The sequence below is a fragment of the Helianthus annuus genome, chromosome 17 (assembly GCF_002127325.2).
Source record: "Helianthus annuus cultivar XRQ/B chromosome 17, HanXRQr2.0-SUNRISE, whole genome shotgun sequence".
Classification (NCBI taxonomy): domain Eukaryota; kingdom Viridiplantae; phylum Streptophyta; class Magnoliopsida; order Asterales; family Asteraceae; genus Helianthus; species Helianthus annuus.
In genome coordinates, this window is record NC_035449.2 from 141913949 (window position 1) to 141939686 (window position 25738).

Sequence of the window (25738 nt, forward strand, 5' to 3'; positions counted from 1 at the left end):
CTCGGATGACTGTTAACCTCTTCTGATTTAGACATGCTGAATCTTGATTGCTATAAAACAATTGACAATATTTCTATCAGAGGTTATTATGGAATCATCATTTTTGATGATTCATTAACCATGGTAAATATAAACCATATTGGTTAATTTGTTAGTCATATTTGTGTAGGATTTTTATTATAATTGATCATCCGTTATAAATCATTAAAGATATTAGAGTGGCACAAAAGGCCTAGTCACAGGGACAGTTTTAAATTATAAGCCATGATCTTATAAGATCGAGACATTAAGGTTTGAACATAGTTCATCACCTTTTCTTGACAGGGAGTTGTAGACTACAACTGTCTTTTGTCTTATAGGACAATAAGTATGGCCCGTAGGCACTTCATTACTAATGGATATTTAAATTATCAGGTAAGAAATTGGTAAAAAAAATCCAATATAAGGATGACTAGTGTGACTTTATCGAATCACATTTGCCAAGAGTGCTAACATGTTTTCAGATGTTAACAAGGATCTGAATCTTAAAAAGGTGTTACCATCAGGGCCATGTCTAAAATAACATATGGGCTAGGTTATACCTTCAAGATTTCCTTAAATATTGAATGGCAGATCAATTGTAAATTGGAATGATATTTTGATTTATTTCATATGATATATTCATACATATAATGACAAATAAAGATTTTAAAATAAAACATTCCATAAATTGAAAGAAGTACATAGCTGCCTTAAACGGGACTTTAAAGAAATAACATTGTCCACACAGGGACTAAAATAAGAAATACAAGCCCTCGCAGGGACCAAATACATAAATAAAAATGTCCACACAGGGACTTAATTGAAATTTAAAAATTACAAAACAAATAAAAAGGGATTTTTAATAATCCCTCTTCTTCTTCCCCTTTATAAGGCTTGCCAAACCCTTTAGTAGACCGCGACGGCTCCTACGCTCCTCGTCTACCTTTTGCTCCACCTCGTGCAACCGCTGAAGGATTTCCTGCTACGGTGGTTGAATCTGTGGCGGCTGCGGCTGCTGCTGCTGCTGAGGTTGAGGAGGTGGTGGGTATTGATACCCATATGCGGGGTACCCAGTTGGGTACGTAGCTGGAAAGGGTCTAGGGTAGAGAGCATTGTAGTTGGCTGCCTCGAGGTATGGGTTAATGGTAGGGGCATTGTTGTAATTATAACCAGAATAAGCTGGCTGTTCAAAAGGGTTATACCCAGCTGCACCTGGGTATGAAGGAATTGGGTTATCATAACCCATTTGTGGTGCTGGTTCGACTGGTGCAGAGTCAACTTCAGAAACTGGGTTTGAAGGCCTACCCATTTGCGGGTATTTGTACAACGGCGGGTAGTTGCTATTGCTTGAGTGTTGGGGGGTGCTGAAGTGGAAACCCCCACGCACGGACATCCGTGCACCTGTTCTTCTTCGCCTCGGTGGTTCTGGAGGCAGTTGTTGTTCTGGCTGTGGTGGTGGCGGTGGCGTGACCGCCTGAAAATGCGGATCCTCAGAAGGGACCTGTTGGTGTGGTGGTGAGTTGTGGTGAGGGGGAGTGTACTCCCACTTATATGTGGCCCATCTTTCAGCAAAAATGTCAGGGCCCTTGTAAGGCGAACCATGGAAGGATGATCCACTGGATATCTCAATGGGATGCGTGGGTGTCCCAGATGGTGGCATTTTCGGATCGGGATCTTCGTCCATCTCCATGTCCTGCATTTCAGGATAGTGGTCAACTGGTCCCAAAGGGTTTGGACCCTGTGGTTCTTGCATCTGGTTCATTGGATTAAACCGGCTCTGGAAGTAAGGGGTTGGGTCCTGGAAGGCACGGTGCGAACCCGATCGCTGCAAAGGTATGAAGGAATGGTGAGAGTGGCCGGACTCGTTGGTCTGATGAAGCCCGAATGAATCATTATAGGATGGTGAGGAACTGAGTGAGACAGAGCGTCTCGCAGGCTCTAAATAAGTTCTCCAATCCTCGTGAGGACTAGAGCTAAGGTTCGCTGATGGTGTTCGCCGATGGGTTGGCCCGACTTCATGGTGATGTGTGCGAGGTGTTGTATATATTAGGTATGTATTTTAAGCCCTTTTTACACTTTTTAACCAAGTTTTAAATTTATAAAACACGATATTTACTTACACTAAACACACATATGGGCAAGTGCACCCATTGTGGACGTAGTATTGTGTTGGTAAGATACCGAGGTCGTCCAAGGACACAAGAGCTTTTAGTACCGATTTATCCTCAACATCTAATCAAATCAAAATGTTAGAAAAAGGTTTTAAACTAAGAAAATAAAATTAACTAAAATGCTGAAAAATAAAATAAAAGTAAAAACAGATAGTCAAGATGAATCACTTGGATCTGACTCGTGTGTGGTGTAACCTTTGATTATTTTCGCACTTTTGCACTTGTTTAAGAGATTATCTTAGTTATTGTAGTAGGCCCCTCTTTTGAAGGCGACGTTACCCTTAACCCAGTAGTTTGAGTCAGCAAGGATAAAATACTAAAGGATCGGATTACTGAAAGATAATTTATTAAGTTATTAATGCATAGTGTGGTAGGCCCCTCTTTTGAAGGTGACGTTACCCTAGGCTAAGTAGTCTGAGTCAGCAGGGGTACAGTCCTAAGTAGCTGGGTTAAAGTTTTAATAGTAGTTTAACTTATGAGGGGAACAAAGAGTTTGGACCCCCGCCATCAAATACCTTTGGGTATTGAAGGAGGTCCTACTAAATTTGACCCAGGTCCTTTGCAGGATCTATACACTGAACAATGGCAAGACTCTTACCAAACCGTTCCCTTAACCCCCGACCAGGTAGCCAACATACCTCCATATAGACCGTGGAGATATGAATGGTGAAAATCTTTTATTTTATATAGACAGTAAAATAATGCCAAGACACCACGGACAAACGATAAGGAAGAATCACCTTCAACATAAGAAACCAGTAATTAAAGTCATTAATACAAAACCAATTAAAAAGTGCAAAAGATTAAAAATAAAAAGTATTACACTAAACACTTGTCTTCACCAAGTGATGGATGAGACTTAGGCAAACATGGCCTTTGATTGTCAAGAATTCTTACGATCAATCTTGGATCCCGAGACGACTCACACACTCTATGATGGACAATGGATGATGGTGGTGGATGATGGTGTTGTGATGGGGGTGGGTTGTGGGTGAAGTGTGAGAGAGGTGGTGTGCCAAGGGATGAGTTGCAAGAGCTCCAAACACTCCTATTTATAGGCTGAAAAGAAGCTCGGGCACGGCCCCGTGTCCATCTGACACTCTCTCTTCATTAATTGTAATTCGCAATTACAATAATTGCGCCTGCAGGAAGTTGACCACGCCCCCGTGTCCGCTGGGCACGGCCCGTGGTGGGCAGTAGAAGCTTCTATGGGTTTGTCTTTTCTGCTGGCACTTGGGCACGACCCCGTGTTCATTGAGCACGGGGCGTGTTCAGTCTTCTGTCTTCTTTGTTTTGCTTGGGAAGATGCTGTCGGGGGGTCGGGCATATCACTTTTGTTCCTTTTGTTGTATTTATGTTAGATTTTGCTATCTTTTTATTTCTTTTGTTATTTTGAGCTCATTTAATCCTGAAATACAAAAGGAAGACAAAAGCACACTTTTTCCAACATTAGTACTAAAAAAGGGTTAGTTTTAAGCCACAATTGATGTAATTTATATGTTGATTTTGTGCACATCAAATACCCCTTCACTTGAATCTTTGCTTGTCCTCAATCAAAACTCTTTATAATGTGGCTTTATTCACTCCCAAATGCAATGGGTAGAAGAGAAGGTTTTTGGGCTTGTCATAGAGTGTCGGGATTTCCAAAATTATTTAGGTTTTATTTTTATTTATTTAGAATCCTATTCGTCATGATTTATTAAAAACGTTTCATAAGATAAATTATTTATTAGGGCATAACATACCTTTTTTAAAATTCCATTTATATACAAGTTCACATACCTCACGGGGGAATCACTCAACACTCCGCCGAAGGTGTATTTTTAGTGAATCACTCGGGAGCGGCATGGAACTTACTTCTACCATAAGCTTGCCAAGCAATCAATCCTCCTCCTTTTTAACTATATACCTTTGTAAATATCAAGAGGACTTTTTGGGTGAAGGGTTAGGCTTGGGCTAAAGGTGGGTGGTTGGGTTAATGGTTAGTAAAAGGGCGAAAAGCGTAACAAACGTCGGTTTCTGAAAGACTTTTTATTTTTCACATTTTTATTTTATTTTGATGAACCAATTTTACTTCAAACAAAGTTATTTTTGATGAACTTGTTTGTTTGTTTGGTTTCATCAAAATTTTTTTTTTTCAACATAAGTCATAAGAGAACCGAACGTCGTTACTAAAAGAAGGGGTTAAAAATAAAAAGGTTTAGGTGGGTAAAAAGGGTGATTATTTTGGGTTAAGAAATGAAAAGGTTTAGGCTCAAAGGGGTTAACTAGGGGGATTTTGGGTAGGTGGAAAAAAAATGAAAAATAATGGTGTAGAATGAAAAAGGGGTTAGTCTTAATGCCTCCATCATTTACTTACTCGGGTTTAAGTTGGTAAGGACCGGGAATGTATTGTTGTGGCAAGTTCTAGAGTCGTACGAACCAAGCGGCTATTCGCACAAGAAACGAAAAATGAGCATTTAGTGTAAAAATATATATTTGTATGCTCGTTAAAGGCTCAAAACTCACTTTTGTGGGAAAGGGCTTTTTATGTGATCAAGTATATATAATTAAATTTTAACTAAGTTTGTCATGCCTTTTCGTAATTTTCTTATGTTGGTTCTTTTTATCATGACACTATCGGTTGTAAACTTGTATAAATATAACCTTGTTAGAACTTGAATTTCCAACTTAAACTTAGACAAGTAAAAAAAATATATATGAAAATTTTCTTTTGAAAAAAATTGGGGTGATTAGCGGTTCCAATAGAGTTTTGTGTAAGGCTTGTTATTAGGACTTGCAAAATTCAAGGTTTTAGCATCCCCCCCACACTTAAATTACACATTGTCCTCAATATGTCCCAAAAATAAGTTTTTAGGTTGATTGAATGTGTAAAATTTACACATTGTCCTCAATATGTCCCAAAAATAAGTTTTTAGGTTGATTGAATGTGTAAAATGGTGTTAAAAGCAAAATTTTATGTTACTGGCATCCTGGACACGGCCCCGTGTCTGTTGGACACGACCCCGTGTTCAACTGCCAGTAACAAAAACTTACAGAAGATGGACACGGGGGCGTGTTGGCTGGGCACGACCCCGTGTCTGGCAAAAATCTGCAGAAGTTAAACAAACAACAGATCTGGGAGGTGGACACGGGGGCGTGTTGGCCGGACACGACCCCGTGTGGACAGTCTGCAAGGCTGAAAAACAAGTTTCTTTCTCCGGTTTTCCTGTCCTGGCTTTAGTAGTACTAATATTTAGCACTCTAAGCCTCGTTTGTACCTATTTTATCAGTAAATACCACACCAAACAATACCAAACGTCCTAAATTACCAAGTTAAACATCCAAACCATCAAGTTAAAAACAAAAGTAGAAAATAAAAATAAGTTAGGAAAAGTAAATTGTTCAACACTTTGGCACGCAGGCCGGAAACTTGTTCGATAGAAAGGGAATTTAACCTGTAGGATCACCAACCAGCCGCTCTTACTCCTACTCCACCCGCCTAGTCCATGTCTTCATCACTGTCGTCACCTTCTCCCCCATGCCCCGCCATGTACTCCCGGATGCTTCCGATGTCATCTTGGATATCGGTGATGTTTCTTTCAATGGCTCCGACCTGGTGGTATGTGTTGTTGGCGAGGTTGTAGGTGTTCCTGGTGCACATAAGGTTTCCTGCAAAAGATCATGTAAACTCTGAAAGTTAGGAAAACCACCTCCTTGTGAGGAGGACTGGCCCGGTTCACCGTGGGGTTGGTACTGGTGTTGGGGAGGTGGAGTGTGAAGGACTAGCGCCTCTTGCGGGTTCCATGCATGGCCTTGCATCCTCTGAAAGCTTACCGATCCGTCTTCCGCCTCATAGATTAGGTTCATGGCGCGACAAATGTGCACATCAACCCGTCCTGACCATGGGCTTCTTTCGAAAGACCTAGGTATGCGCGTGAAGTGCTTGAAGAGGCGGTACACCCATTCCCCGTAGAAAATAGGGGTTGGTGCATGAGCAAGCCGGTTCAGATGCATGTTCCGGAGTAGGAGGAATGGAACATCGAGGGGTATTCGGTTGTGAATGCAGTGAAGGACTACCAAATCTCTTAACCCAACAACGCCGCTGCTGTCATGTCTTTGACTAAGAGAGTAAGTGAGGAGCCTATGAATGTAGCGATAAAGCGGATCCCTCAGCTTAGTACTCTTAGTGCTGCTCGAATTGTAGAACCCATCACCAATCTGAGCCCATGCGGCTTGGCGTTCATTTTCATCCAACTCTCGCATTCCCCCGGTGTTTTCTTCACTTCCCGAATCCTCCTCCGTATACAGCCCCACTATTGCCCCGAATTGCGCCATAGAGATCGAGTACCTAGTTCCACCACACCGAAATGCAACACCCTCATTGTCGAAAGGGTCACACCTTGAACTGAAAGTGACGGTACTATAGAACTCCATAGTGCACTCGTGTACCGATCGAAGTCGAGTGGTTAGGGCAACCCTTAGTGGTCCGGTAACGAGGTTGTTGAACCGGTCAAGTTGGTTCACCATGGCTAAGAGGTCCGTGCATGCTTGCCTTGGGTATTCTTCGGGTCTTGTTTGAAGTGTGTCATATCTGGCTCTAGCATCGAGCTCATTTGCGTTGAATCTTGTGAACTTCTTTGACATCTGTTGGTGCACTACATCTGTTGATTTCGTCTTAGATCGAGTCTTTCATTGTATTGTATAGATTAGGGCGCGTTTTACAAGAAAACTGGAGAGTTTAGGCGTTTTAGAGTCTTGGACCGCTTATACGGACATGCCGAATAAGAGGTCCACCTCACACCTACCTGGACCCCTTTTACGGACATGCCGTATAAGAGGTCCACCTCACCTATAAATACCATATGAGAGGTCCACATTTGTAACTTTGAGATTTCCATACCGAGGTGCTGCCGGTGTGAGAATTGCGTGTAAAAAGTGTTAAATCAATCAGTAAAGAGAATTAAGTGAAGATCTAGCTGTTTCTTCGTCAGGTACTTGTTTTCCGCACCTGTATCTGATCAAACTCCTCTGATTGACTCGTTCGGGTCAGATTCCGATCCTACAAGTGGTATCAGAGCTTCAGGAGGAGGAGTTCTATTGAAATTTGCTGGATTTCGTCACATATTCTTCTTCTACACCTTTTTTCTTACGTCAGACCAAGATTTCACGGTCCGTTTTGGCTGATTTTTGGATATGTGATGCGCTTATACCTGATCTAAAACCCTACCAAGTTTCAGCTCGAAACTCCAAGTCGTTTAGGAGTAATCGGAGTTTTTCGGTCCGAATTCGCGTCAAATTTCAGCTTTGGATCGCTTATAGGGCACTAATGTGAACCGCTTTTTGGTCAAAGTTTCTGGACCGCTCCAAATTTGTTGTTTAGATCGCTTATATGGACAGTGTGTGGACCGTTTTTTCATACAGTTGAGGATCGCTTTTATGACACATGTTGAATCGCTCATAAATCAACTATTGAACCGCTTATTGAACAACAATTTTGGTCCGCTTATTTGACATTGTTGAGGCTCGCTCATAATACTTTTCTTGGACCGCTGATAAGACAGTTCATGAATCGCTTTTGTGTCATCTTTGTCACTTGATTCTCTGATCATTAAAAAAGGTTGTCGGCTAAGTGGTAGAAAAGGTCCCTTATCCTGAGATACTAGGTCTTTATGCTCAGTGATATCTGGGGTATTATCCCGGGACTTCTGCTGTATGGAAGTACTGACCTAGTCCCCGGATAATGCTTTCCGCAAACGCTTTGAAACGTAAGCGTCGCCCTCAGCAAGCTGATGAAACAATAAAATTGATAGTCGCTGCTGTTGAAATTAAAAGATCCTCTAAAGGGGACACACCGAAAAGTCGAAGCCGTCATCTCTCTGCGTATACGGAAGTATCGACCTGAGCTCTCACGGCCCTCGCATTTAACCCCTGAACAGATATCATCTGTGGTATACTCACCTGTAAGACTGAATATTAGGATCTGGATACGGGAGTATATTCAAGTAGTGGGACACACGGATAAGTTTAAGTTCTTAAGACATTAATATCGTATCTCGGATCAGTTGAACTTTGTGTGAAAATTTAAGTGGACAAACATACTGACAATCTAGGTGAATTGTTTAGAACTTAAAATGAGATGAAGCTTAACGGTGTTGGTGATTTGTCTCAAAAGCTGATATGATCCTCTTACACAAACTCTCAAAAATATTGTTTGTAAATATTTTTTTTATTGCAGTTTATTTCTTTATTTCAAAATCCAAAAAGATTTTCAGTGTGTTTTAGCAAAAAATTTTGAAAAAGCTAAAAAGATTTTTGACAACTGGTATTGAAAAGCAGATTTTCAAAGTTCCGAGTGCTAAACATGATGAGCAATATTTGAGGGGGAGTGTGTGTGTGGAATTACATGTTTTCACAATTTAACCTTTCAAGTGGTTCATCAAGATTGTCACTGATAAAGTTGCAGTTTGGTTTGAGGAAGAGTTTGTTTTAGTACATACATCTTTATTCTAAAATTGTAAAACTTATGTTTTGGGTAGAGAATGTGCAGGATAAGATGAGAAGTTGATGAAAAGACAGACAACGATCCTGAAGATGTTACTGAAGAACAAAGGAATGCCAGTAAATCGAGAGAGGGAGTCTGGAGACAGAGAGAAAGGAAAGCCCAGAGGCTGATCAAGACTGAAGATGTGAAGACACAGCATTGGTGTGACTCGATAGTCGACTCCATCAACATCTGAGGGGGAGTCTGTTGGTGCACTACATCTGTTGATTTCGTCTTAGATCGAGTCTTTCATTGTATTGTATAGATTAGGGCGCGTTTTACAAGAAAACTGGAGAGTTTAGGCGTTTTAGAGTCTTGGACCGCTTATACGGACATGCCGAATAAGAGGTCCACCTCACACCTACCTGGACCCCTTTTACGGACATGCCGTATAAGAGGTCCACCTCACCTATAAATACCATATGAGAGGTCCACATTTGTAACTTTGAGATTTCCATACCGAGGTGCTGCCGGTGTGAGAATTGCGTGTAAAAAGTGTTAAATAAATCAGTAAAGAGAATTAAGTGAAGATCTAGCTGTTTCTTTGTCAGGTACTTGTTTTCCGCACCTGTATCTGATCAAACTCCTCTGATTGACTCGTTCGGGTCAGATTCCGATCCTACAACATCTGAAAGAATACACCAAAATTAGCACGAAACAGTGAGATTTTCGGGAGAAACTGCAAACAGTTAGCTGGACACGGCCCTGTCCTCAGTGGGCACGACCCCGTGTCTAGGCGTCTGTTACTCAAAAATTGCATTTTTCGACCCGGTCCCGAAAATCTGAAAATTTTTGGCCAAGTAGGTGCGGTTTTCCCCGAAAATGAAACCCCAAGTGTTGTTTTTCCCAAAACAATCCGTTTACCCTTTCAATTTCATCTTTTTCGGTTCAAAAACAAGGGTTTGGGGTTTTTATGAGAAATCGGGCAAATCTATCAACAATACAAGTGTATTTACTTCCTTTTACACTAATCTAAACTAATACTAACAGATTATTGCAAAAATTTGAGGTTTGATCCGGATAAACTTCAAGAACCCTAGATTTTTCCCCAAATTTTTGATGTTTTAACTACATGCAAGTAACTAATCTAACTACTAATGATGATAGAATCATACCTTGATGTTGTTAGAATGAGAGGAGACGTCGAAAATCTGGGAAAATCGCCTGGACCAGAGCGTTTTTCGGGGAAACGGGGCGTGTGGAATGGTGTAACTGATAAGAAAAGAGGGTTTTATCCCGACAGTTGCGCGGACACGGCCCCGTGTCGAGCAAAGTTTTTAATTTTTTTTAGTGCTCGTGTGAGTGCCCTGTTTTCCCAAAAAAACTTGGTTAAAAGACTTACCGAATTCGATGTTTACCCACTTGTCCATAACATACCAGGTATGATGTGGATGCATTTATTCGTTGACCATTTGAAGCGAGATCTCTTCCTCTTCATCCTCAATGGATCCTCGATAAAGTTTTACCCGTTGGCCATTGACTTTGAGTGGAATTCCATTCCGAGATTTAATTTCTACTGCACCGTGAGGAAAAATATGGGTGATGGAAAAAGGTCCTGACCACCTAGATTTTAGTTTATCCGGAAATAACCGAAGTCGTGAATTAAACAATAGAACCAGATCTCCCACTCGAAATTCATTAGGTTTAATGCATCTGTCGTGTAAATTTTTCATTCTTTCCTTATAAATTTCCGAGTTAGAGTATGCATAATTCCTTAGTTCGTCTAATTCATTTATTTGACAAAATCGATTTTTACCTGCAATTTCTAAATCTAAGTTCACATTTTTTATTGCCCAGTAGGCTTTGTGAGCTATTTCTACTGGCAAATGACAACTTTTTCCATAGACGAGCTTATATGGGGTTGTGCCTATAGTGGTTTTATAAGCAGTTCGAAAAGCCTATAAAGCATCATCTAATTTATCAGCCTATTCCTTTTTATTTAAACCTACGGTTTTTTCAAGTATTCGTTTTAAACCTCTATTAGTCACTTCGGCTTGTCCGTTTGTTTGAGGGTGATATGCTGTTGAGACCCGGTGATAGACCCCATATCTTGTTAAGATTTTTTCGAGTTGATGGTTACAAAAATGGGTACCTCTATCACTTATTAATGCTTTAGGCGTTCCAAAACGAGAGAATAATTTTTCAGAAATCTTACCACTACTCTTCCATCATTTGTTGGAAGTGCCTCGGCCTCGGCCCATTTAGACAAGTAATCGACTGTCACAAGTATATATTTATTTCCTTTTGACGGTGGGAAAGGTCCCATGAAATCGAGTCCCCACACATCAAAAATTTCACAAACGAGAATGCCATTTTGTGGCATTTCGTTTTTGGAAGAAATATTACCTGATCTTTGGCAAGCATCACATGTCTTGATAAGACTTTGCGCATCTTTATAAATGGCCGGCCAATAAAATCCTGAATCAAATACCTTTCGTGCGGTACTAGCGGCACCATGATGTCCTCCATATGGACCTGCATGACAATGGCGGAGAATTCTTCGTGCTTCGCTGCCATGTACGCACCTTCGGATGAGTTGGTCGGCACACATTTTGAAAAGATAAGGGTCTTCCCAAAAGTAATGCCTTACGTCAGCAAAGAATTTCTTTCTTTGGTGATGTGGCCATCCTTTGGTGACTATACCGCTAGCTAAGTAGTTAGCATAGTCAGCATACCATGGTTCTTGTCTACATTCCGCCATTTCCAGGGACTCTGTTGGAAATTTTTCGTTGATTTGCTCGTCCCTGGTTGCCTCCAAAGCTGGGTCTTCTAGATGATCTGCTGCTGTGTTTTCTGCCCCTCTTTTGTCTTTGATTTCAATATCAAATTCTTGGAGGAGTAGAATCCACCTGATCAAACGGGATTTTGCGTCTTGTTTCTTGAAGAGGTATCGGATGGCTGCATGGTCTGTATAGACTAGAGTTTTAGAAAGAACAAGGTAAGAACGAAATTTATCAAAAGCAAATACCACAACTAGTAATTCTTTTTCAGTGGTTGTATAATTCTCTTGTGCATCATTAAGTGTTTTACTAGCATAATAAATCGGGTGGAAATGTTTTTCTTTACTGCTCCAACGGCAAAGTCACTTGCATCACACATGATTTCGAAAGGTAATTTCCAATCGGGCACTATCATGATTGGTGCATTGACTAGCATTTCCTTGAGGGTTAGAAATGCTTGATTGCAATCCTTGTCAAAGATGAAAGGCGCATCTTTTTCAAGTAATTTTGTTAGAGGTCTTGAAATTTTTGAAAAGTCTTTGATAAACCGTCTATAAAATCCGGCATGCCCTAAGAAACTTCTGATTGCTCTAACAGAGGAGGGGGGAGGTAATCGAGAAATTGTGTCTATTTTTGCTCGATCAACTTCCATTCCTTCGCTCGAGATCTTGTGACCGAGTACTATTCCCTTTGTTACCATGAAATGGCATTTTTCCCAGTTAAGGGCGATGTTAGTTTCCTCACATCGGGATAGCATTCGTTCAAGGTTATCGAGGCATTGGTCGTATGAATCTCCAAAGATAGAAAAGTCGTCCATGAAGACTTCCATTGTTTTTTCTATCATATCATGGAAAATGGCCACCATGCAACGTTGGAATGTTGCAGGCGCATTACATAGACCGAATGGCATGCGTCGATAAGCAAAAGTTCCGTAAGGGCATGTGAAAGTTGTCTTTTCTTGGTCTTCAGGTGCTACTGGAATTTGAAAGTAACCTGAAAAACCATCCAAGAAACAGTAAAATTTATGACCGGATAGTCGTTCTAGCATTTGATCAATGAAGGGCAAAGGAAAGTGGTCTTTCCTTGTTGCTTCATTTAATCGTCTATAGTCTATGCATACTCTCCATCCTGTGACGGTTCTCGTTGGTATTAATTCATTCTTTTCATTAGTTATTACCGTCATACCTCCCTTCTTTGGGACTACTTGGACTGGACTTACCCATGGACTATCGGAGATAGGATAAATAAGTCCGGCGTCAAGGAGTTTGATGACCTCATTTTTAACCACTTCTTGGACATTTGGATTTACTCTCCTCTGTGGTTGTATTACTGATTTGTAGTCATCGTTCATCAGAATTTTGTGCGTGCATATGGAAGGGCTTATTCCTTTTATATCTACAAGCTTCCAAGCGATCGCATTTTTATGTTTTTTCAAAAGTCTAATTAATTTTTCTTTTTCTACACTATTTAATTTAGACGAAATAATTACAGGTGAATTACCATCTTTGTCTAGAAAAGCATATTCCAAACCTTTTGGGAGTTCTTTGAGCTCAAGGGGCGGGTCTTTAGGAGACTCCTTATTTTGGGGCTCATCTAGATCAAGAACTTTAAAGGTTTGTTCTATGGCGACCTCTTCTTCAACAAAGTGGTCAATCTTTTCACTTATATCGGGTGGCTCATCTTCATCTTCAATTAGGGGGTCATTGTTGCCAAAAGGATATTTCATTGAATGCTCAAGATCTATGCTCCTTTTGAATGCCCCTAATTGAAGAGGTAGATTATTAAACTTCCGGTTTTTCAAAGCTTCATGAGTTTTTACAAAAGGTCTTCCCAACACTAGAGGAGCTTCATCGAGGATGACAAAGTCGGTTGGAATAACCATTTGATTTGTTTGAACCAAGACGTCCTCAACTACACCGATTGATTTTATTACTCTCCGATTAGATAGAAAAATGGGTATTTGAAGTGGAGCAAAATCACTAATACTTAATTTTTCGAAAATGTAATTAGGCATTATGTTAACACAAAGATCCTTATCAATGGTGACGTTACTAATAAATGAATTTTGAAAAAAACATGGAACCGGTGTAATGTTTATTTCAAAAGGGTCTTCTTTTATTAGCGAAGTTTGATCATTAGTTAACTTAACACTTACCATTTTGATGCGTGTCAGTGTATATATAATTTAGGTATGTATTTTAAGCCCTTTTACACTTTTTTAGCCAAGTTTTAAATTTATAAAACACGATATTTACTAACACTAAACACACATATGGGCAAGTGCACCCATCGTGGACGTAGTATAGTGTTGGTAAGATACCGAGGTCGTCCAAGGACACAAGAGCTTTTAGTACCGGTTTATCCTCAACGTCTAATGCCTCAAAGGGGTTAACTAGGGGGATTCTGGGTAGGTGGTAAAAAAATGAAAAATAATGGTGTAGAATGAAAAAGGGTTTGTCCTAATGCCTCCATCATTTACTTACTCGGGTTTAAGTTGGTAAGGACCGGGAATGTATTGTTGTGGCAAGTTCTAGAGTCGTACGAACCAAGCGGCTATTCACACAAGAAATGATAAATGAGCATTTAGTGTAAATATATATATTTGTATGCTCGTTGAAGGCTCAAAACTCACTTTTGTGGGAAAAGAGTTTTTTATGTGATCAAGTATATATAATCAATTTTTTAACTAAGTTTGTCATGCCTTTTCATAATTTTCTTATGTTGGTTCTTTTTATCACGACGCTATCGGTTGTAAACTTGTAAAAATATAACCTTGTTAAGACTTGAATTCCCAACTTAAACTTAGACAAGTAAAAAAAATGAAAATTTTTGGAAAAAATTTGGGGTGATTAGCGGTTCCAATAGATTTTTGTGTAAGGCTTGTTATTAGGACTTGCAAAATTCAAGGTTTTAGCATCCCCCCACACTTAAATTACACATTGTCCTCAATGTGTCCCAAAAATAAGTTTTTAGGTTGATTGAATGTGTAAAATGGTGTTAAAAGCAAAATTTTATGTTACTGGCAGTCTGGACACGACCTCGTGAGGACCGGGCACGACCCCGTGTTCAGGTGCCAGTAACAAAAATTTAAGAAAAAGGAACAGAAGCCTGGGCACGGGGGCGTGTCCAGTGAACACGACCCCGTGTCCAGTTACCTGAACTGGGCGATTTGCTGTAGACTGTGCAGCACGGGGCCGTGTTGGGTGAACACGGCCCGTGCTAAGCCTACTGTAATGGAGAGATCGTTGTCGGATTGCTCTGTTTTAGTGCATGGGGCGATGTTTCTCGTTTCCCTTGTTATCCTTCACCATCCAGAGTGTGTTTTATTTATTATAACACCATCCAAACCTTAAAACCATCATTTCATTAATATCATAGAGAGGATTACATAGTCCTAAAAAAATAAAAAAAAAAACAAAGAAGAAATAAAAAGTTAAAAGTCCAAAATTAGATAGGTCTAGTGATACATAAAATTATCATAAGGAGTCCTAATTTCTCTTTAAGAACCAAAATTCCGAGAATATATTCTCGGTAATGTAGTAGGACTCTTGGCCGAGTGTTATCTTTGTTTAAAGCCATTCTTCTATTTCTCTTGGAGAAAGAAGGTTGCCTCGTTTTCCTCAACTTCTTGCGGAGGAGGGGGAGTGCCAACCGGGACTCCTTGCAATATGTCCCTAGGAGGCCCCGGGTGTACGGCATACCACTCGGCTGGTATGATAACTTCAGGCACCACGTTCCATGCCCTTTGGGTTAATATAGGCCCCAAAGGAGGAGAGGCGAGAAGGTTTAACCTCTGGTGCAAGAGGTTTACTTCTCGGAGACACCCTTCCAGTCCCACTGTTAGATGGTTGATACGGTCGACCAATGCTTCTTCCATCCCCGTCATTTCATCAATAGCCTCTCTTAGGGTGTAAACATAGTTTACAAGAGAGTCTTCCGCCGTTGACGATCTCCTCCCCTGTCAGTTATTTCTTGATGAAGACGTTCCGCTTGTCCTGCTCGCCATTTATGGGGAAATAGACCGAAAAGAGCTCAATTTTTACGAAACAGTCCCTCGGACACGGCCCCGTGCTCGTTGAGCACGGCCCCGTGTCCAGCCGTCTGCAGGTTTTTAAACTAAGGAATCTTGGAGTTTTAAATTACTTTCATGGTTTTTTTAGTCAAATTTTAAGCACAGATAATTTAAAACGAAGTTGCACAACTTATTTTAAGTAAGATTCCTTGGATAATAACCTTACAAACTTCACACTAAAGGTTGGAATCATGGAGTTTCCAAGCTTTAATGGAGGTGGTAGTTAAAAATTGAAAGAGAAGGCAATGAACAAAAGTGGATAAGACAAGATGGCTCTTGGGAACCTTCTTTTAGAACTTACCTAGGATAGTATGAGTGAAGATCCCAGGAATCTCTGTCTTTTGAAGTGGTCAAAATGAGCAGGAATCTGGCTGCATTTATAGAAAACGACAGCGCGTTGGACACGGCCCCGTGTTGGGTGAACACGGCCCCGTGTGCAGTTAAAATCCTGACACATTTTGTCCGTATTCTGACAAACTCAGAAGGGAATCTTTTAGGTGGACACGGGGGCGTGCTGACCTGGACACGGCCCCGTGTCTGGAAGCTGTCTTATGGAGTTTGCATGTTTTTAAGGAGCCTATCCGTGTCCGGTGGTTCCTTACTGGATGGAACAACCCCAAAGTGCCTAAGATACCTCAGTTGATCTAAGCTAAGACGAGAACGCAAGAGGTTGTCGGTGAGTGTGATCCCTATGCTATATGTAGGTGGACAAGTCCAACCCTTTTCCGGGCTCTCGTTAAAGAAGGTGTATGCCGAATCGCTCAGGTCTATGTATGCATCGAACGAAGTTGATGGAGAGTCCTTCACGGCACAATCGGCACAGGGACGACTATCGTCCAAGTCTTCGCTAGAATTGAAGGTATTTTCGGGAGCAACGAGGTTGTTTGAAAGCGATGCCAACACTTCTTCTTGGTCATTGTCTTGAGATGAATTTAGGAAATCCATCCTAAGTTCTTTTAACCAATTAAGAATCAGATCTTCTAGTTGAAATAGTTTATCAAGAAGCATTTCCCCTAAAATATCTGGTTGGGCGCCTTCGAGGGAGAGATAAGGATTATTTTTACTTTCGCCCCTCTTAAGGATACAGGGAAACGATGGGCCTATATAGTGGGGCTTATAGTTTAGAAAATAACATTCTAATTCTTTATGTCCGCCTCCACATAATCGACACCACGTACCATAAGAGTGCCAAAACTAAAAAAGATCATTATCGCTCATTTTTATGTCAGAATTTACCAACCGTCGGGATCTTACGGTTCTGTTTTCAGTAACTGAATCTTGGGCACGGGGGCGTGTTGAGTGGGCACGGCCCCGTGTTCAGCTTACTGTCTGACTTAAAACAGGATTGCCAGTTCCAAAGATTGGGCACGGGGCGTGTTCAGCGGGCACGACCCGTGCTGGGTTCTGCAGAAGTCGAAAAATAAAGAAAATCCTAAAAAAAAAGAAAATAAAAAAAATGATTAGGCCATTGATTCCTAACTTTCTTAAAATCCTTGTGTCCCCGGCAGTGGCGCCAAAAACTTGCTGCGTGTCAGTGTATATATAATTTAGGTATGTATTTTAAGCCCTTTTACACTTTTTAGCCAATTTTAAATTTATAAAAACGATATTTACTAACACTAAACACACATATGGGCAAGTGCACCCATCGTGGACGTAGTATAGTGTTGGTAAGATCCAGAGGTCGTCCAAGGACACAAGAGCTTTTAGTACCGGTTTATCCTCAACGTCTAATCAAATCAAAATGTTAGAAAAGATTTTTAAATTAAGCAAACAAAACTATCTAAAATGCTGAAAAATAAAATAAAAATAAAAACAGATAGACAAGATGAATCACTTGGATCCGACTCGTGTGTTAGTGTAACCTTTGATTATTTTCGCACATTTGCACTTGTTTAAGAGATTATCTTAGTTATTGTGGTAGGCCCCTCTTTTGAAGGCAACGTTACCCTTAACCCAGTAGTTTGAGTCAGCAAGGATACAATCCTAAAGGGTCGGATTATTGAAAGATAATTAATTAAGTTATTAATGCATAATGTGGTAGGCCCTTCTTTTGAAGGCGACGTTACCCTCAGCTAAGTAGTCTGAGTCAGCAGGGATACAGTCCTAAGTAGCTGGGTTAAAGTTTTAATAGTAGTTTAACTTATGAGGGGATCAAAGAGTTTGGACCCCCGTCATCCAATACCTTTGGGTATTGAAGGAGGTCCTACTAAATTTGACCCAGGTCCTTTGCAGGATCTATACACTGAACAATGGCAAGACTCTTACCAAACTGTTCCCATAACCCCCGACCAGTTAGCCAACATACCTCCATATAGACCGTGGAGATATGAATGGTGAAAATCCTTTATTTTATATAGACAGTAAAATAATGCCAAGACACCACGGACAAACGATAAGGAAGAATCACCTTCAACATAAGAATCTAGTAATTAAAGTCATTAATACAAAACCAACTAAAAAGTGCAAAAGATTAAAAATAAAAAGTATTACACTAAACACTTGTCTTCACCAAGTGATGTAAGAGACTTAGGCAAACATGGCCTTTGATTGTCAAGAACTCTTACGATCAATCTTGGATCCCGAGACGACTCACACACTATATGATGGACAATGGATGATGGTGGTGGATGATGGTGTTATGGTGGTGGTGGGTGGTGGGTGAAGTGTGACAGAGGTGGTGTGTCAAGGGATGAGTTGAAATGGCTCCAAGCACTCCTATTTATAGGCTGAACAGAAGCCCGGGCATGGCCCCGTGCCCGCTGGGCACGTCCCCGTGTCCATCTGACACTCTCTCTCCTCATTAATTGTAATTCGCAATTACAATAAATGCGCCTGCAGCAAGTTGACCAAGCCCTCGTGTCCGCTGGGCACGGCCCCGTGGTGTGTAGTAGAAGCTTCTATAGGTTTGTCTTTTCTGCTGCTTCTTGGGCACGGCCCCGTCCTCGCTGAGCACGGGGCGTGTTCAGTCTTCTGCTTTCTTAGTTTTGCTTGGGAAGATGCTGTTATGTGGTCGGGCATTCTACTCTTTTCTTGTATTTATGTTAGATTTTGCTGTCTTTTTGCCTCTTTTGTTAATTTGAGCTCATTTATTCTTGAAAATACAAAAGGAAGACAAAAGCACACTTTTTCCAACATTAATACTAAAAAAGGGTTAGTTTTATGCCACAATTGATATAATTTATATGTTGCATTTTGCGCATATCACATTTCTTTAATTTTAGTGTTAGTGTTTAACTCTTTTAAAAACTTAGCATGAGTTGGTGCTAAACAATGATTTTCGAAAGAAGGTGACAGGAGATTAATTTCTTCAAAATTAGACTCTTCTTGAATTTCAACGCTATCGGCCTCACCTTTTTCGTTGTTTAGCTCATGTGTCGGTTTTTCACTTATTTGTTCTTCCATTTTTAACTCTTCAACTATCGTTTCTTTATTTAATTTTTCTCTTGCGCAGGACTCCTCTTCCCTTGCGCAAGATTCTTTTATCCAACGTTCGATAGTTTTAATGTGTTCTAATATCCTATCGGTCTCTTCGGTGATAGAGAAAGGATCAGGATCCTTAAAGCTTGAATCCGGTTGTTCGATCCTTGGTTCCTCATAGTACTCATATGAAGTAGATGGTTCATACCATTGTTCTTCATTGTAAGTATATGATGGATAAGGGTCGTAATTTTGTTCTTCATAGTACTCATATGAGGTGGATTGTTCACGCCATGGTTCCTCATAATAAGTATATGAAGGTGGTGGCTCATATCTTGACTCCTCAAAGTATGAGTATGAAGGCTCATACCTTGGTTCATCAAAATATGAGTATGAGGGGGAAGGTTCATACCTTTGGTGTTCATAGGATGTGTATGAAGTCGATGGCTCGTACCTGGGCTCCTCATAATAGTTGTATGAAGTGGATGGTTGAAATAAGTTACAATATTGTACCGAGTGCGGGTTACCACAATTAGTGCAATAGTCTCTCATGTAATCATCCTCCTCATAGGTGTAGTTGTAGCCTCCTGAGTATTCAACAGACCACAACTGAGTCTCGGGACCAGAAAACAGAAAATAAAGACGGAAACAGAGGCTGGACACGGCCCCGTGTTCAGTGAGCACGGCCCCGTGTTCAGGGTCTGTATCTGGGCGTTTTAATAAAAGTTACTGGTCTCGTTGAGCACGGGGGCGTGTTCAGTGAGCACGACCCTGTGTTCAGACTCTGTATCTGGGCGTTTAATGAAAAATATGCAGCACGGCCCCGTGTTCAGCGAACACGGCCCCGTGTTCAGGCTACTGTAAATGCAAATTAAACTAAAATGCAGAAAAATGTGCGCGCGTTTTTGAAAAAGTTTTGAAAAACTGATTAGGCCGTCGATTTTAAGCTTTCTTAAAATCCTTGTGTCCCCGGCAACGGCGTCAAAAACTTGATGTGTGCGAGGTGTTATATATATATTAGGTATATATTTTAAGCCCTTTTTACACTTTTTAACCAAGTTTTAAATTTATAAAACACGATATTTACTAACACTAAACACACATATGGGCAAGTGCACCCATCGTGGACGTAGTATAGTGTTGGTAAGATACCGAGGTCGTCCAAGGACACAAGAGCTTTTAGTACCGGTTTATCCTCAACGTCTAATCAAATCAAAATGTTAGAAAAAGGTTTTAAACTAAGAAAATGAAATTAACTAAAATGCTGAAAAATAAAATAAAAGTAAAAACGGATAGACAAGATGAATCACTTGGATCCGACTCGTGTGTAGTGTAACCTTTGATTATTTTCGCACTTTTGCACTTGTTTAAGAGATTATCTTAGTTATTATAGTAGGCCCCTCTTTTGAAGGCGACGTTACCCTTAACCCAATAGTTTGAGTCAGCAAGGATACAATCCTAAAGGGTCGGATTATTGAAAGATAATTTATTAAGTTATTAATGCATAATGTGGTAGGCCCCTCTTTTGAAGGTGACGTTACCCTCGGCTAAGTAGTCTGAGTCAGCAGGGATACAATCCTAAGTAGCCGGGTTAAAGTTTTAATAGTAGTTTAACTTATGAGGGGATCAAAGAGTTTGGACCCCCGCCATCCAATACCTTTGGGTATTGAAGGAGGTCCGACTAAATTTGACCCAGGTCCGTTATAGGATCTATACACTAAACAATGGCAAGACTCATACCAAACCGTTCCCTTAACCCCCGACCAGGTAGCCAACATACCTCCATATAGACCGTGGAGATATGAATGGTGAAAATCTTTTATTTTATATAGACAGTAAAATAATGCCAAGACACCACGGACAAACGATAAGGAAGAATCACCTTCAACATAAGAAACTAGTAATTAAAGTCATTAATACAAAACCAATTAAAAAGTGCAAAAGATTAAAAATAAAAAGTATTACACTAAACACTTGTCTTCACCAAGTGATGTAAGAGACTTAGGCAAGCATGGTCCTTGATTGTCAAGAACTCTTACGATCAATCTTGGATCCCGAGACGACTCACACACTCTATGATGGACAATGGATGATGGTGTTGTGATGGTGGTGGGTGGTGGGTGGTGGGTGAAGTGTGAGAGAGTTGGTGTGCCAAGGGATGAGTTGCAAGAGCTCCAAACACTCCTATTTATAGGCTGAACAGAAACTCGGGCACAGCCCCGTGCCCGCTGGGCACGGCCCCGTGTCCATCTGACTCTCTCTCTTCATTAATTTTAATTCACAATTACAATAAATGCGTCTGCAGGAAGTTGACCACGCCCCCATGTCCGCTGGGCACGACCCCGTGGTGGGCAGTAGAAGCTTCTATGGGTTTGTCTTTTCTGCTGGCAGTTGGGCACGGGCCCCGTGTTCACTGAGCACGGGGCGTGTTCAGTCTTCTGTCTTCTTTGTTTTGCTTGGGAAGATGCTGTCGGGGGGTCGGGTATATCACTTTTGTTCCTTTTCTTGTATTTATGTTAGATTTTGCTGTCTTTTTGTTTCTTTTGTTATTTTGAGCTCATTTAATCCTGAAAATACAAAAGGAAGACAAAAGCGCACTTTTTCCAACATTAGTACTAAAAAGGGTTAGTTTTAAGCCACAATTGATGTAATTTATATGTTGCATTTTGTGCACATCAATGGTCATGTCTTGTCAAAACTGGGGCCTTTCCTCTTCCACCTCAGCCTCTAACACGTGGCGGCATTTTGTCTTTGATCCTGTCAAAACAAACAAAAGAAACAAACAAAACGAAAACAATTAAGATTAGGATTAATCCTAAGTCATTTGCCAAGACTCGGAAGTCAAGGAATGTGCAAACTGTGTCATTGAGATTAAACACAAAAGGCTAGTGTTTAATTCACTCAATGTTGGCTCTGATACCAACTTGTCACACCCCGATATTTTCACGTATTACCGGTGGGCCCGGTGGGGAGTATCGTGACGTAGTTGATATCATCATAGTCAAATAATCATAGTTCAATGCACATTGGAAGTCTAAAGTAATAAGACAAACCGAATTGAAAGTATAATAAAATATTACACAACGGTTGTATGTGGATCCACAGGCGGATCTAAAACAGAAAGAAAATATTGTTCAACGCTTGCAAGACTCTTTATTTAATACTCAGGAGTTTCCAGCCCATTACGCGTAGTACCTACACTTAACCTTTTTGAAAAAATATGTCAATTTACACTGGTAAATACAATTAACTGACTCTTTTGAAAAGTATTTATAAAATTGGTTTGGATGCACAAGGCATAAAATCTTTTATAACTTGGGACAATTATTTAAAAATAATCTTGTATACAGATTTATATGTTTGTCGTCCGTTCAGAACCGGAATAGAAGAGCCGGTACAAGATTAATAGACACACCACAAGTATAGGCCAACAAGGAGTTTCCACACGAGTGAGATACCGTTTATACATACGCAACTGTCAGGTGTATGCCTACACCCCGCGCTTAAGCCGTGGCCATTTCAAATGAATGAGCCGAGAATATCCAGGACATGGTCATTAACCCCCCAAAGGCATTGCATCAAACAAAACAGATTAAAACGGGTTTAGTAAATTTATTAATCACAATCAGATTAAATGATTTCATACCCGACCAAGCTGTATTATTATAATACCGTATCCCAAGCCCGTATAACGGAAAATAAGTTAAAAGTATTTACCTGAGCTAAAATATAATTTTGTTCTCAGCTGTATATCAAATCAGCAAGTACAAGTAGCTTTTACTGGGATCCTAATCTGGAACGAAGGTTTTAATAACCCATTAGATTCCTAACGGGTCTTATTTAAGTTTAAACTTAGACCGGTTAGTTTTAATGAAAGGTTTACGGTTCAAAACGCAAGATTAACCGAAGACCGGATTAGAAGGTGATTTAGACCCAACAAGTATGAAGACTTGTATAAAGTGGGTAAACTAAACACATTCTGGATTTTGAAGTAAAAAATGGTAAGGTTTGACCCGTTTCGGTTAATTTATGCAAACTAGTTATATAAACCGTACCGAACGCGTATATGCATAACGGGTAACCAAAAGAGTCATGTACAAGTTCCATAAGTTATTACGTTTAAATTATGTTGTGATATCAGTAGGATATCTTCCATTATGCCCAAAACGAAATTAAAACCAATTTAAGCCCCGTAAGGGTATTTTGGTCAATTTAAAGTTTATAAAAGAGGTTAAATAGCAAACTGAGGTTCCGGTCTAAATTATACAGTAAAAGTATTAATTTTATCAAGTTATATCAGCAAGATATCATACATATGTGTGTTTAATCATTTATGGCCAAACTGTGCAGCGTAGGGGCATTTTGGTCATTTCACATATGTTTTAAGGTCAAATTTGGAAATCTAAGTTTAAGACTTATACTTACTGTTAAAGTATAAAAATTTACTTTTAAAATCAGTAGGTAAAAAGTCTTAAGCGTTAAATATGGTTTTAAACCATACTATGCGCTTAATAATCGTAAAAGTCGGTATTTGATGATATATGAGATGTTTATAGAATTCTAGAGTTTTGGTCAGTCTATAATATTAAAAATATTTTATTTAATATATAAAATCAGTAGAAAAAGGTTTGGTATCAAAATGATATGTAAAACTCATTTTATTAACAAAAAGGGCATTATCGTCAATTACCGAATTTATGCTAGAACTCTTTATTATGATCTGTATAAAATTTGACAAGAATTTCCAAAAATCCCTAAATATTATATTATAACAGTAGATAGCAAGTTTGGTGTCAAAAATTGGGTTTAAATATGATTTATGCAAAAAATGCCATTTAATTAACAAAAAGCTTTTGTTTTACGATATCTTGCATAACTTTCATTTCAGACCAGAAACTGACGTCAAATTTTTAGGACATACTTATATATCAGTAATAAAGATTTTTGTCCTCTCACATTTTCAAAAATCTCGTTTTTATAACATAAGGGTAAAATGATCAACTTTTAAGCATTTAACGGAAACATGTAAATGATTCAGATTTTTAAAGGACCATTTAGTATAACCTCAGAGGGTTATCCTAACATATAATATGGTCACAAAGGAACCCTAAGGCATGACTAAAACTAAGCTAATACGGGTCAGAACTGAAAGTCAAAGCAAAAGTCTACTTTTGTTACTTTCGGTTGCGAACCGAGCCTAATACTCAGAATTGTCGGGTTGAACATGCATAAACATGTTCTTATATTATTTACCAAGTTGTTTAAGTGATAAAACATAATTTGTAGCTTCTACATTACCAGTTGTGATTTATTTTGCAAAAACTGACTCGTTTGACTTTTCTATTAAGTAGTTTGACCCGACAATTGACCAAGCAAATGTGATAATTAGGAGGTGCCCTTTTAAGGGTTTAACACCTACATAATTACCAACACATAGCCACCTTCAATTCGAATAATGGCTGGACCGTTAGTGATTAATCACAAAGTCAAAGCAGAATTATGCTAACTTTGACTTTCAGTCTTTAAACTAACAAAAGCTTAACTATGGAAGCTAAGAACACTTACAATGGTCCTTAGCACGAAAGTTTGAACTATGAGAGCCTCCTTAATGACCAGGTTGCTCTAGGGAACTCAATTGAGAGTTTGTTTGTGAAAAACTTGAATGAGCAAGTCTTAAGGGCTTCAAAGGGGTTCTATTTATAGTGATTTCCATCTCACAAGATCAATCCATGTGTCCTCAGGTGGTTTATGATGCTAACATGTGTCCAGTGGTTTTCCAAAACAGTTAACCTTGCTGCTGAATTCGAAACAGGTTGCAGAGAATCCAAAACAGATTTCTGGTCATGCATGCTTGGCAGCTGCTAGTCTGCTGAAAAACAGTCCCCGTCGCGCCACGCGCCAGGGAGAGATGGGATTGGCGCGCCACGCGAGGCAGCCAGTTCCAAAAGTTGTTTGTTTGTTTGCGTGTTCTGTCCCTGCACTTTCTGAACGCGAATAACTGCCTTTTTCAACATGCATGGTCAACACAATCAGGTCTGGGGTATTCTAGGGAGTGGGAACATGCATTTCTAAGTCTTGGATGCTTTGAAAATGTCTCTCGATTGAAGAATTACTATATTTACACTTTTGACCCTTTTCTTGGAATTTTTAATTTACATCGCAATCTTGAATCTGATCTTTATGAAACCTTTATCAGATATTCATGAGGGTATATTAATATATTACAAAGCTCTGGGGATGTTAAATGGCCAGTCAGAGGTAAGAATTAATATGTTGACACCTTTAACTCCTGTGTTTCGTAACTTTTGATTTTTAAGCACAACCGGCTTCTTGTGTCCGTTAATTTATTCAATTATGAATATGAACATTATACGAGGTCATTCAGAGACACAAGTTTGGCATGTTGACGCTTTTGATCCTGCTATTTACATCTTTACACTGTTTGACAGTTTTAGTCCCTCAAGTTATCATTTACCACGATCAGGGTTTATGACACGTGTCACCACTGTATTGGACATGATTTTGCGAGGTGTTACACCTTAAGCACTAGGCTAGAATCCCTTTGTCATACAGAAGGAAAACTAAAAATTGCTTCATAAGATTTGGTTTTGGTGTGTGTCTATAACACTGATTCAATAGTTTTGTGGGATTAACCCTAGAAAGGTTCTAATCCATTTTAGCACTTCACACGCTATTTGAACTAAAGTAAAATAGTCTTAATAAACAATCAAAACTAATAGTCATTCCAGTCAAGATGAGTTAATGTCTAAATGATTAATACCATCGTCCCAAATCAAACTACTACCAATCG

At 39.7% G+C, this 25738-nt stretch overlaps 1 protein-coding gene across 1 annotated transcript; it reads right to left on the minus strand.

The window, feature by feature from the left end:
* Positions 1–1003: 1003 nt before the first annotated feature.
* On the minus strand, positions 1004–1783 carry LOC110925369 (leucine-rich repeat extensin-like protein 5). Its single transcript, XM_022169324.1, has one exon. The coding sequence runs from the start codon at positions 1781–1783 to the stop codon at positions 1004–1006; it is 780 nt and encodes a 259-aa protein (XP_022025016.1).
* Between the last annotated feature and the right edge of the window lie 23955 nt (positions 1784–25738).

Coding starts and splice junctions, on each gene's coding strand:
- LOC110925369 (XM_022169324.1), bottom strand. CDS start 1,783: ATGAACCAGATGCAAGAACCACAGGGTCCAAACCCTTTGGGACCAGTT.